At 38.0% G+C, this 14078-nt stretch overlaps 1 protein-coding gene across 1 annotated transcript in view; it reads right to left on the minus strand.

Annotated features, from left to right (window-relative positions):
• Positions 1-13457, minus strand: part of LOC131049044 (uncharacterized) — a 76232-nt gene extending 62775 nt beyond the window's left edge. The window contains exon 1 of the mRNA XM_057983048.2: positions 13179-13457. Coding sequence (XP_057839031.2) covers positions 13179-13394 — 216 coding nt within the window. The 5' untranslated portion in view covers positions 13395-13457. The remainder of the gene's footprint in view (positions 1-13178) is intronic.
• Between the last annotated feature and the right edge of the window lie 621 nt (positions 13458-14078).

The raw sequence follows: 14078 nt of genomic DNA on the forward strand, positions 1-14078 counted from the left end.
AGTGAACACATTGCGCAATAGCTATGCATAGAAACAACAAAGGAAAAAAGGGGAAGAATGGAAAAGAGGAAGAAAATGCAACCAACTCCATATCATAGGAAAGCCTCACAAGTAATGAATGTTGCACGTGGTGGCTGAGCAATGCCAATGATCATCCATTAAAACTTGCACTACACCATGCCTAGGTAGATAGGCCACCCAACTTCCATCCTTCGATTATCAGGAATTCGAGCCCTATTTGAAAATGATGGTGGTCAACTACAATCAGCACACACATAAATTAGTGATAGAATATATGGGATGTTCAATCACCATCTCCTTTCAAACAACCGACTTCAAAAGGGTTTTTAACTTACCATCTTCAGGAACCATTGTCTCTAAACCTACAGGAAAAATAACACCCAAACATAAGGAAGCTTCCCTCCGAAGGATCTGCAGAACTGATTTAGCCCAGGAAGAGAAAAATATTATTTGGAATGTAAGAAACTGAGGACTACACAAGCACATGCTGGCAAATGCAAAATGAAAATGCCTCCAAGGGCTAGCCGTGCATCAAATATTGCCGTCTAGACGGTAAAATTTTATGATTGAAGTTAGACTAGGAAAAGTTTACCATTGGGCACTATTTTTATCAAAACATATAAGGGAATTATTATCTTTTAAGCATAAGGCCTTCTATGTGACACAACACTCTATAGCGTTATTCTTGGATGCCATTTTTACCTAAGTTCCTGCGGATAAGATGGGCAAGTTTCAACCAGCTTTCGATTATGACTCTTCTTGACCTACAGTTATTGGGTGGACTGTATTAAACATTCAAGCTCAGTCAAGAGAAGAAGCCAAGCCTAGATATAATAAACGGAAACATAAGGATTGTTAAATTTAGAACCAGAATTATAAGAACTCAGAAATCCGAAACAAGGAGTCATACAAGAAAACAGAACACAAAACTTATCCTGGGAAAACCCTCCACCTGAGGGTGAAAAACCCAGCCACACTGAAAATATCTTTATTATCAAAATAAATCAGATACAAAGCTGAAGTGCTCAGAAGTAATGATTGTTATCAAATTAACAATCAATGGAATGACTTCTACAAAGCATAACAAACATATCCTCTTTCTACATATATAAAGAAAGGATTCAAGTAAACGACCCGAACTCTGCTGAAGAATACCTCCTCCAAAAACTATCACGACTGAAGACAGAAACAAGAGAAAATCATGGTCTTCCTACTAATTAACACGCTCGCTGAATGTGACTCCTCTGTTCTGAAGATAACGCATACACTGAATAACACCAAGATGCAAAAGACAGATCGAACAACTGAACCCCTCGTCATCGTTAAACGACTCAATAAATAGAAGAATGGAAGAAGAATAAAATATACGAAGAGAAGACCAAACGCCATGCGAAATAGAGAGACATCGATTACATGACCGACAACAAAAGAAATAGCAACAGACGGAAACACATCCGACAATAACTGCTGCCAACTCACTGCACTTCCATGAAGTCGAAAACAACATATCCTTATGTGGTGACGGATATTAGAAGGAATGGAAAACACAAACATCACGCTTGAAGATGAACACAAAGATATCACAAATATGAAGCTCAACCAGCCATCGAGCAAAAGAGGAAGTGCTTTCTGAAATAATGTGATCAGCAAATGATGTCTCGTGAAGATACACGCATTAACAAGGATGTGTCAAGTGAAGCTGAGGTCAATAATGAAGATGACTATGAGCTGATAGATCTGTCATCATCTACATCAAGCATTGCAGCCAATGAAGATGACTATGAGCTGATAGATCTGTCATCATCTACATCAAGCATTGTGCCTACAGCTACCAAGACCCAATCCATAGTTGCACAAGATGAGGCTATTCCTGTAGACAATGACATTCCTACTTCATCAGTTCCAGCCAACTTACCAACTGACTTTCCTGAGGCCTCCAAGTAGATTGACAGTTCGCTGAAGTTACCAGGGGCTCCAATTGAGATACAAGACTATCCCCCACTCAACCCACCTCAGGAATAGAACATCCTATGATCATTCATTCCACTGATGAGAGTGTTCAACCATGCCCCACACAAGCAACCAGACCTACTATTGAGCCAATACAGGAAGGTGATCCTTCCCTCACAGAGCAATAGCCTTCAATGACTCAAGAACTGCCCATTGATGTCCCTATCAATGATGAGGATTCTAGTAGTTCTGGGGGAATTACAATTCAAATCTCTAAGCCTAATAAGGAGGATCCCCTAGGAACCATTCAGATTTATGTTCAAGACTTGGAGCCAATAGCCCTTGTCATGCAAGAGGTAACAAATATTTCTAGACGGCTAGATCATGCGTATTCCCCTCTAGTCTAGCAAAAGGCTCATTGTTTCATTAAGTTCATGCAGGAAGGGTGTGAGAAGGAGTTCAACGCCATATTCATTTCCAAGGGATGGCCAGAGCTTGAGCTTCCTAAAATGACAGCAGCATAGCAACCTGTAGCCCTACCTTTGGGGGAAGGGATAGCAAGATGCTTAGTACTCTCTTTGACATGGAAACCACATTCCGAGAGGTATTCTATCAGCTGCAATGCCAATTAGTTTCCAATCATCAGCTTAAGGACCCAGTTGATGAGTCCATATGGATGTCCCAGAAGGTGCATGCCAAAACCGATGAGCTCACTCAGAAGTTTCAAAAGCAGTTGGCTCAACAATCACATCTTACAGAAATTGAACAGGCTAAAGTGGCAACAAAGGTGGAGAATTGGCTAAGAAAGATTGCCAGCTAGCAAACAAAGATAAGGTAGTTGAGCAGACAAAGCGCCAGCTAGCTGAGGCTATACAAATGGCGAAGGATGCTCAAGAAGGAGACTATTAGCCGCTCATCATCTCAAGCTCCACACAGGAGTATAAATTGTGGCAAAACAACTCTCAGACGTCCACTCTTTCATCATCAGTCTATCCAGCTCATGGGATGTCCTCTCACCCACCTCAGTAGATTCAGTAGATTTTTATTTTGTTGTTAGCCTCCCAATTTTTTTAGTTAGTTGTCTAAAAGACGACTTTATTTATTTTTTTTGGTGGGGGGAGTTGGGCTGATGAGTCAGCATTAATGTAATTAATTTTATTAATCAGCAACTTAGTTCCTGATGGTAAAACAGTTGATAGTTGCTAACAGTTGAGAATCCTCAACAACCATTGGCCATCTTTTATGTATTTCTCTTGGAAACATGATTGGGGACCACATATGTAAAGTTCCCAAATTATATTGTAATATCTTATGATTGAATGAATCGACATATCTTTATGTACTTGCTGTTGTAAGTTACTATTGATTCTGCTTTATCATACTGATTACTCTTCAATAATCATTCATGTAGAAGAAGGCAGTAAACTAATTCCATATTAGAGGAGGTGAAAATATGGTGCAAAAATGGCCTCTCATTTGAGGCAACTCATTGCTATAGATTTCAAAATACTATGGTGAATTATATGGCAAATCAAGGGGCCTTGCTTGAGGATTTTTTAGTGGTGGGAAGTAAATAAATCAAAGATTGGGATATTTAATTTTTATAGTTGAGAATGATCAGACTTAGAGGATATAAAATTCTTGGTTAGTAATTATGGCAAGTGTGAGCATTGTAAGCAAGTGTAAAAACTTTAACTGTTTAGGAATATAGCTCACAGTGGCTTGTGGAAAAAGTATGGAGAAGCGAAAGACAATTATGCTCGGAGGTGGTTTTCTTTTATTTGTTCACTTGGGTAGCAGATATCTACAAGATGTAGTTGGTAGTTAAGGTGTAGTATGGTGGATGTGTAGGTGTCCTGTGGTTGTGATTTCTTGGTGTCTCTATTGTAAATGATGTTCAATTTACATTCAATATGCAAGTTATATTCTATTATCTAATTTGGTATTATTACTTTCTTATTGTATATATCTAACTATCTTCTTGCTTGTGACAGATGAGAGGAACATTTAATATTTTCTATGTCCTATCTCAACAATGTCACTTACTATAAGTATATGACAAATGAGGCACGGTCAAGCAATGCCTTGATCAGACATGACCGATCAAGACATTACTTGATCGTACCTTTTTGTTTATAATAACAAACAGCATGTTACGTAAATGTCAATCGGTGTGGAGTATGACCGAAGATTATCGGTGTTTACCAAGCGCTAACACCCGATAGTATATCGGTGACTGTCAATGCTAACAGCCGATAGTTATCGGTGTGTTAGCCTTGACAACCGATAACTATCAGTGTAGACTAACACACCGATAACTATCGGTGACTAACATAATACAACCCGATATGCATTCCGATATATATTACATGCACCCCGATATAATATGCAACCCGATCTAATATAATATGCAATCCGATAATATATTAACTGGTGTCATCATTAATTATGTTTAATCAATATTCATCTAAATACAAGATTCATTATATAGTTGAACATGAGGAAGATACATAGTATGATTAATCAATAGTTTGTCCATAAGCAAATATAGAATGGCTATCAAGGATGAATTAATTGCTTGATGGTTTTATCATAGTTATCGATATGATAAATGATTGAATGAGAGACTTCATTTATCTCTCATTCAATCATTTATCTTGCCGAAGCTATTATGCATTAAAACTCCCTCTTATCTAGGTAAGATGAATGTAGACAATATATTCAAGCATCATAATTTAATTGATAGTGATCATTTTAGTCATCCAACTAATCATTTGGTATGAAGTATCACCTAAACACGTGATACTAGAGTTCATTATATCAATCTTGCAATTGACAGGATATCACCTAAGCATGTGATATCAGTATTGCCTACACGCAATACTTAAGGCTAATCATATGAGAAAGATTAATTTCTCACCTTATCCTAGTTGTGATAAGTGCACCAACACTTTTATACAAATGTTTTATCACAACACAATCATGGCAAATCCATGACATACCAGAGATCCAACATGATAACTAGTTTGGACACTATAAGATCGTCACCTTATAATGTCCCCATACAAGCGTTCACTATCTTGAGAGATCGTCACCTCTTAAATGTGAACCCAAGGGATAGAATCCAAAAATTTGTCCTAACATGACAAAGAGATTTACACATTAAACATCTTATGGGTATTCAAATATAGATTACAAAGCAATTTACCTTTTTGTCATACCTAAACCTTTTCTAAAGTGATCAACCTTCACTCTGGAATGGGGTTTGGTCAGAATGTCTACAGTTTGATCTCTTGTACAAACATATTCCAGTTGGATTGCATTCCTATCTACCATATCTCGCACATAGTGGTATGGAATCTCAATATGTTTGGATCTGTCATGAAACACTGGGTTTACTGAAAGTTTTATGCAACTCTGATTGTCACAGTGCATAACAATGGGTTTCATAGGTTCTCCAAACAATCCTACAAGCAACTTCCTGAGCCATACCGCCTCTCGGGCAGCCATAGAAGCTGCAATGTATTCTGCCTCAGTGGAACTTTGAGCTACAAAAGACTGCTTCCTGCTGATCCAAGATATCATAGTTGAACCTTGACTGAAGCAACACCCTAAAGTGCTTTTCCTGTTTGTTACACTTCTAGCCCAATCTAAATCTGCAAATCCATGTAAGTCTATCTCAACCTTCTTGTATTTGAGACCAAGGTTTAGAGTACCTTGTAGGTACCTCATAATGTGCTTCACTGCAACTAGGTGTATCTCCTTTGGTTCACACATAAACTGACTTAGAGCATTGACTACATAATAGATATCTGGTCTTGTATTTACCAAATACATCAAGGACCTAATCATCTGTCTGTATTGAGTAGAATCAGTGGGTTGTGACTCTGCTGCTGCTTCTTTAAGTTTATGTAAGTTGGTTTCCATAGGAGAGGTCATGGGTCTACAATTTAGCATTCCAAATCTCTTCAAAATATCCAAAGTGTACTTTCCTTGGTTTAGTATGATGTTGTTAGAATTCTGCCATACTTCTAATCCTAGGAAGTAATGAAGGAATCCTAAGTCCTTCATATCAAATTCTTTAGATAGATCATTCTTGCATTGTTTTATAAGTTGATCACTTCCTGTGATTAATAAGTCATCAACATATAAGATCAATATTAGCATATCATCTCTATTTCTTTTGTAGTAGAGATTAGGGTCTGCATCATTTTTGGAAAAACCTAGTCCTGAGAGACAGGTGTCTATTCTTTCATACCATGCCCTAGGAGCCTGTTTGAGCCCATAGAGAGTTTTCTTGAGTCTACACACATGAGACTCCGTGTCATGAATTTCAAAGCCTTCAGGTTGCTCTAGGTAGACTTCTTCTGAGATCTCGCCATTTAGGAAAGCTGTCTTAACGTCCATTTGGTGTACCTTCCATCCCTTTGCTGCTGCAATGGCTAATACAGCTTTTACTGAGGTATACCTGGCAACTGGTGCAAAGCTTTCTTAATAATCTATTCTTTCCCTTTGTGAGAAGCCTCTAGCTACAAATCTGGCCTTGTGTTTTTCAATACTGTCGTTTGCAGCATGTTTGATTTTGAACAACCATTTAGATGAAACCACAAATTTCTTGGTTGGTCTAGGAACAATCTCCCAAACATCTTTCTTCATAATGGATTGATACTCTTCAGACATGGCATCCTTCCATACTTGATGTTGAAGTGCATCTGATACATTGCTTGGTTCAACTTTAGAGAGGTCATTCATAAGGGCAACATAGCTAGCAAATTTATTAGGCCTTTTGCTTTCTCTGAAGGTTCCTAAGGGAGTAGCAAACTTCTGAGCTTCTTCTACAGTTTTGGTGGCCCATAGTGGTCTTTTCTTGAGGTTTTCTCTAGGTGGACTTAAAGTTTCGCTCATAGTTTCCTCGGGATTCTCCCTCTGAAGCTCAGGAGTAGGATCTCTATCTAAGTCGGGGTTAGGAATATGGACTTCAAGATCTAGAGAGCTTTGGGCTCTTTTGAAGGCCAAGTTTTCCTCAAAGATCACATCCCTACTTAGTTCAATGTTCTTTTGGCCGGGTATATATATTTTGTAGGCTTTGGAGGTTTCACTGTATCCTACAAAGATTCCTCTCTTTCCAGAGGGTTCTAATTTTAATCTTTTCTCCTTAGGTACATGAATATACACTGGACATCCAAAAATCCTAAGGTGGCTTATATATAGTTTTGATTTTGTAAAGACTTCTTCAGGGGTCTTGTCTTCAAGATGAGAGTGAGGACATCTGTTTTAAATGTATACTGCAGTGCTGGTTGCTTCTGCCCAAAGATTGATATTTAGATTCTGATCAAGAATCATAGCTTTGGCAGCTTCAACGATTGTCCTATTTTTCCTTTCTGCTATCCCATTTTGTTGAGGGTTGTAAGGTATTGTTAACTCCCTCTTAATACCTGAATTTTTACAAAACTCTTTAAATAATTCTGATGTGTATTCCCCCCCATTATCAGTTCTAAGGGTTTTAATTTTGTTTCCTGAGTAGTTTTCTGTTAATGATTTGAATTCTTTAAACCTATTAAGGATCTGTTCTGATTCTTTGCATTTCAGAAAGTAGATCCAGGTTTTCCTAGAGTAGTCATCGACAAATATCACATAATACAAAAATCCCCCGAATGAATTTACAGACATAGGTCCACATACATCAGAATGAATTAATTCTAAGACTTTACTTGTTTTCCTAGTACTACTCTAAAAAGCACCCTTAGCATTTTTGCCTACGGCACATCCTGTGCATGCCCCTGAATGATATTGCTTTAGCTTAGGTAGACCTGTGACAAGGTCTCCCATTGATGATAAAGCTCGAAAATTTAGGTGGCCTAGTCTTCTATGACAGATTTCATTAGCATCTGTAGTTTCATGAATTAGGGCTAAATTGGGCTCTGTGCATAGCTCATATAGGTAGCCTTGTCTTTGACCAATTGTACTAGCTTTCTTGATAGATGAGTTCTTTGGCCAAGCCAGCACTTTGTTGTCCATGAATGTCACTCTGTATCCATTGTCCTCCAGTGCTGATATTGAGACAAGATTCCTCTTAATGCCTAGAACATATAGTACTCCTTCAAGTTGTAATGATACACCTGACTTCAGTTTGATGGTGCAGTTTCCAACTCCTTTGACAGGGTGTGTGGAGTCATCTCCGATGGTTACCTCTTCATCATTTTCCTCTCTCATAAAGTCTAGTACTTCTCTGAATCCTGTGATGTGTCTAGATGAGCCACTGTCGATTACCCAGGAGTTCACTTTGTTTGATATTTGATGTGTGAGTGCTGAATAGAGCACATACTTCTCGGAGTCCTCTTCCCTTTTCAATTTTCCTGATTTGGCAAATGTGGCTTGTTTAGCTCTTTCTGGGCATTTGGCAACATAGTGCCCAAATTTGTCACATCTGTAACACTGAATTTGAGAGAGGTCCTTTTTGAAAGAGTTCTTGCCATGACGACTCTTTCTCTTCCTGAATTGCTTCTTCTTGCCCTTTCTATCTAAGTTCGTAGTTAGAACTTGAAGATCTTCATCTATATTCTTTTGTTTGATTCCTTTCTTATTTTGCCTTGATTCCTCTTGGAGACAGCCAGCCTTTAGTCTATCGAATTTTGGAAAGTTGTCCCTTGCACTGATGCCTTGGACGAACGTTTCCCAGATACTAGGTAACCCATCTAAAGCAATGAGGGTTAATTCTTTGCTTTGGATCTCATATCCAAGGGTTGCTAGTTCATCCTTTAAAGTTCGATATCCGCATGAAGTAGGCGTTGACTGATTCTCCTTTCATCATGGTTATATGATTTATCTCTTTTTTTAGAGCCAAGGTTCTACTGGCATTGGATATTTCAAAAGCGTCTTCAAGTGCTTTGAACATGTTGAAGGCTGATTCGTGTTTCTTTATAATGGGCATAATATTGTTCCTTACCCCATCAACTCTTATTTTGATAGCCTTATCATTTCCTTCTCTCCAAATTGCTTGATCAGGTTCAGTCTAAGGTTCTTTGGATTCAGTCTTTACGAATGATTCAACTTTGTTATCTTTTAGTATCATTTGAATTCTGAATTTCCATGCAGAGAAATCATCACCTCTTGCAAGTCTGTCTTCAAATCTGATAGCGCTGGCCATTGATAGGATTGTGATGTTGAATATATACTTGATTTGAATTTTACATAAAATTGAACAACCACAGGTTCGATTTAACTATAGCTCTGATACCATGTAAATGATGTTCAATTTACATTCAATATGCAAGTTATATTCTATTATCTAATTTGGTATTATTACTTTCTTATTGTATATATCTAACTATCTTCTTGCTTGTGGCAGATGAGAGGAACATTAAATATTTTCTATGTCCTATCTCAAGAATGCCACTTACTATAAGTATATGACAAATGAGGCACGGTCAAGCAATGCCTTGATCGGTCATGACCGATCAAGACATTACTTGATCGTGCCTTTTTGTTTATACTAACAAACAGCATATTACGTAAATGCCAATCGGTGTGGAGTATGACTGAAGATTATCGGTGTTTACCAAGCGCTAACACCCGATAGTATATCGGTGACTGTCAATGCTAACAGCCGATAGTTATCGGTGTGTTAGCCTTGACAACCGATAACTATCGGTGTAGACTAACACACCGATAACTATCGGTGACTAACATAATACCACCCAACATGCATTCCGATATATATTACATGCACCCCGATATAATATGCAACCCGATCTAATATAATATGAAATCCGATAATATATTAATCGGTGTCATCATTAATTATGTTTAATCGATATTCATCTAAATACAAGATTCATTAGATAGATGAACATGAGGAAGATACATAGTATAATTAATCAATAGTTTGTCCATATGCAAATATAGAATGGCTATCAAGGATGAATTAATTGCTTGATGGTTTTATCATAGTTATCGATATGATAAATGATTGAATGAGAGACTTCATTTATCTCTCATTCAATCATTTATCTTACCGAAGCTATTATGCATTAACATCTATTAAGATGGCAAGTGGAGAATCCTCTCAGGACCTGCTTAGGCAAGGACCAGTCTCAAACCATCACCCAGAAAGGATTTTTAACTGTGCTGAAATGATTCTAATGCAGCTATTAAAGGCTATAGTAGGGCCCAAGGGCTTGGTGGATACAGGCTGCTTTCAGTCACATGCTTTGATTCTGGCAAAGATTAAGGATAATCTATTAAAGTTGGTGGTGAAGAAGGAAGTAAGGGAGTGCCTATCGGAGCTCCTTGTCATGGGCAATGATGAAGAAATAATAAAGAGTAATGATATTTTTTAGGGTAGACCAAGATATATATCAAGCAAAAACAAAGGCAACCTATGAGTATTCAGATTGAAGCTTCCATTTCTCAGTCATAGGAAGAATTGCATGAGGTAAGGGTGGATAAATAAAATTTTAATTCTGCCAGGATCTTCATTTGGCTAGGTGACACATGGTCATTTCATTCCATGATGGCACAAAGTTGACCAGTAGTTTTACAATGCCAATTCTAGGGAATGGCTTGTTGACAAGTGCAGTGCAAAGAACAAAGATAATTAAAGATCTTAAGGTCCCTGATGCAATGCCTGCTACAGGTGGATTTTCCCTCATGTTAAAAGTTACTCTGGTCTTTAAAAATAATATGTAGTCATGTTTGAAAACGTTGGAAGATGAATCTATTTAAGTTGATTGTAAATGAGAAAGGGAGTGCCTATCGGGGCTCCTTGTCAATGGCAATGATGGAGAAATTCTGAAATATTAATGAGTGGTGATATTTTTCAGAATTAGCTGAGATATATTTAATGCAAAAACAGGGGCAACCCATGAGTATTCAGATTGAAGTATTCATTTCTCAGTTGTAGGAAGAAATGCATGAGGCAAGGGTGGATAGTGAAGTTTTAGAGGAATTCTGCCAGAACCTTCATTTGGTTATGAGACACAGGGTCAGATGTTTCCATAATGGCACCCTAGAGTTGACCAATAGCTTTATGATGCGAATGCTGGAGAATGCGATCAGTGCAGTGCAAATGTAGCGCTGCCTAAACTCAGTGAATAAATTCGTTAAGTGTTGTTGCCTCCCACACTTAGTCGATTTTTGAATAAGGAGGAGTTGTTTTCAATAAGAAATGGTGGGTCCAGTTTCACTTAAGTGAGTTCCTATATTTCAGTCATGAGTTGGGGCCATCAGCAATCTGCATTAAGATGGTTTTAATAAACATCCTATGCCATCTTTTATATATGCGCTCCAAGTATTAATTCCTTGGGTTATCGCCTAAACTTCAGGAGTTAGGGTTATGCGCTTGTTTTAGGGCTGGGTGTTATAAGATGGATTTGGAGAAAGAGGAAGGGATTTTTTTTAATGATATTTTATTGTTTATTGCTGCCGCTGCTAGAGCCTCTGTTAAGGACGAAAACCCTGACTGGGCTGAACCTTGGACGCCCATCCATGGTGGTTACTATCACTGTTCTATGATCTCAGACATTTCGGCCAGAAGATACAGTTGTGACAATGGACTCCATAATACCTCGTGCTGCCATAGCGGTGTTGCTGTGCATTGCTGATAAGCCGACCAGTCACCATTGATAGGAAATTTTATGCTTTGAACGATTACAGCTTCTGATTAATAAGTTGATACTGGTATTTATCCGGATACCTCATAAAAGTCTTTGATATGCTATTTATGTAACCTGTTTGATGTCATTGGTATCAAGTAAACAATGAATTTCATTACATTGTTCAGAATTAATTAATGATGAACCCGATCATTGAATTGTTCGAGGGTTTGTGCATGCAATGTTTCAATTCTGAAGTGTTTTTCAATTCGATACCCTAGTTGGGATATTTCAGCAAAGAGCAAAGATAATTGAACTTTGAAGGGCTGAAGGTCCATGGTGCAATGCCTGCTGCAGGTGCATTTGAGTCCATGTTGTTAGTTACTTCGGGCTTTGGTAATAGCATGTATAGTCCTGTTACCTGGAAGTGACCGTGTTTGTGAGCCTCTTTAGTTCCCTTGTTTACGATTCCCAGCGATATTTGTAGGTTGGTGGCAGTCTCTCTGATTTTGTGATGTTAATTTAATTTTGTGGAGGTTATGGTCAAGCCAGTATGGTTGCTGTTGGTAGCATATTATCTATAATGTAGTTTGTTGTAGATGCAGTTTATGCTTATGTTTTTTGGTATTGGGTGTTGTTCGATGGAAGCCATATGAACTTCATTTTATGGGTTCCTACCTAGACCTTTGTTCTTGATATAGTAGAGCAGTAAACCCTTAATAGATCCCCAATATTATATTTATACAAAAACAATACCAAATAAATGTATTTTCATTGTTGTCAGATGGGATGAGCTCAAAATATAATAGTATCATCCTCCTTAACAGAATACCAGGTTGCAATCCCAGGAGACATGATAAAGTGTTAAAGAGTTAGGTAAACTTCTACATTCACCCGGCTGAGAATGTGGCGCGGTGTGCCCAAGCAGACAAGGTCGATGTTAACAGAAAGAATGATTGAATGCAAATCCTTAGTCTTCAAAACTACCCCAAAAGGAAGAACTTGCTAACCAAGCCAAATGCAATTGTTTTCTCGCAGTCTCCAGCAACAGGGAATAAATGTAATTTTTCTGATATCACAAACAATGTGGTTTTTCTGATATCAGAAACACTGTAAGTTTGTTTGGTATACTCATTGCATCCAAATAGGTCGAAATTAGTTTATTCTGAATTGTTTAAAACCTTAGCCAGAACCCTAGAGAGGTCAGCTGCTAAAGCTGTTTTAGAAACCACCGCCAAGAGAGATACCATTTTGGTGTATGAGGTCCCTTTTTCATTCTGAATTGATTAAAACCTTAAAAGGAACCTTAAAGCTGTCAGGTGGTAGAGGAAATTTTTTAGGTCATCGCAAAGCTAGACATCAATTTAGGGTGTCAGGCCTCTTTTCAAAGCCAATGAAATCGGATTTTAATGTATTCCTTAAACGTTTACAGTCTTGGATCTTGAACTCGTTACTTAAACTCTAACTTGCCAGTCCGACTCCTGGCGGTAGACTCAGAAAAACACGGTAGAAACGTATGATAAAATTAAACGGAACATCTTGAGGCTGGAGGAAAATGCGAGGAGGTGTATCAAAGAGCTTCTCGAAACCCATTTAAAAAGGATGTGTATATACCTGAACAGAATGTTGATAGAGATCAAATTTTGAAAGCCCATCTAATGGGAGCTCTTGATATTTATCTTCTTTTATTGTCTCCTCCTCGAGACGTGAAGAAGATTCGGGAATTGAAATGGCAGGATCATACGCAGAGGAAGGCAATGGGTCGTCGTCTTCGTTTCTCATCGAACGGCCATTTCGACGGTCGTGGTGTTTCTTTCCTTGCTTTCCCATTCACTTCTCGATATCACTTGCCCCGGAACGCCTTAGCTAGAAATGACAAACTCAACAGAAAGTAATGCTTGACAAGTATTAAAGAGCTAGGGTTTAAAGAATCTTTATGTTTTGTTTGACGAGGAACAAATGGTACAAATAGCTGATTATTTGTTAGAGAGGATTAGGGGAAGAACATCAGTGGTCGTTATAGCTAACTTCGCGCACTCACAGATCTTAAACGGTACATCGGATTTTAATTTAATTTTTTTAGCTGTCTTTGTATGCGACTTAACTGCTTAAACCTATTGATCTGGCTTCTGGGTAGTAACGATGCACGTTGTGGAATCAGTTATGCGCACAAACGTCAAAAAGTACATATTTCAAAGTGTCGCCTGATACCTAACTAAAGATGTTCCAGTAACTGTCAACTCAAAATCGCTAGTACTTGTTGACAAATGTCCCAATAGTGGTGCACAAACTTTCCAATAGTGGTACACAAATGGGACAAATGTTTCAATAGTTGTGCACAAATGGGCCAATTAATTACAAAAAATGATACGTTATTGGTACAAAACAAATTTATTAATGTTGTTTTCACTATAACGGCTATTGGGGGGTCAACATGACAATAAGGTGACGGCTATTGGAACTATGTCATCTATTGGTGTTCTTTCCCTAGTGGTTACTGGATGTTTGATGAGT

Source organism: Cryptomeria japonica, chromosome 11 (assembly GCF_030272615.1).
Source record: "Cryptomeria japonica chromosome 11, Sugi_1.0, whole genome shotgun sequence".
In the NCBI taxonomy this organism is placed as follows: domain Eukaryota; kingdom Viridiplantae; phylum Streptophyta; class Pinopsida; order Cupressales; family Cupressaceae; genus Cryptomeria; species Cryptomeria japonica.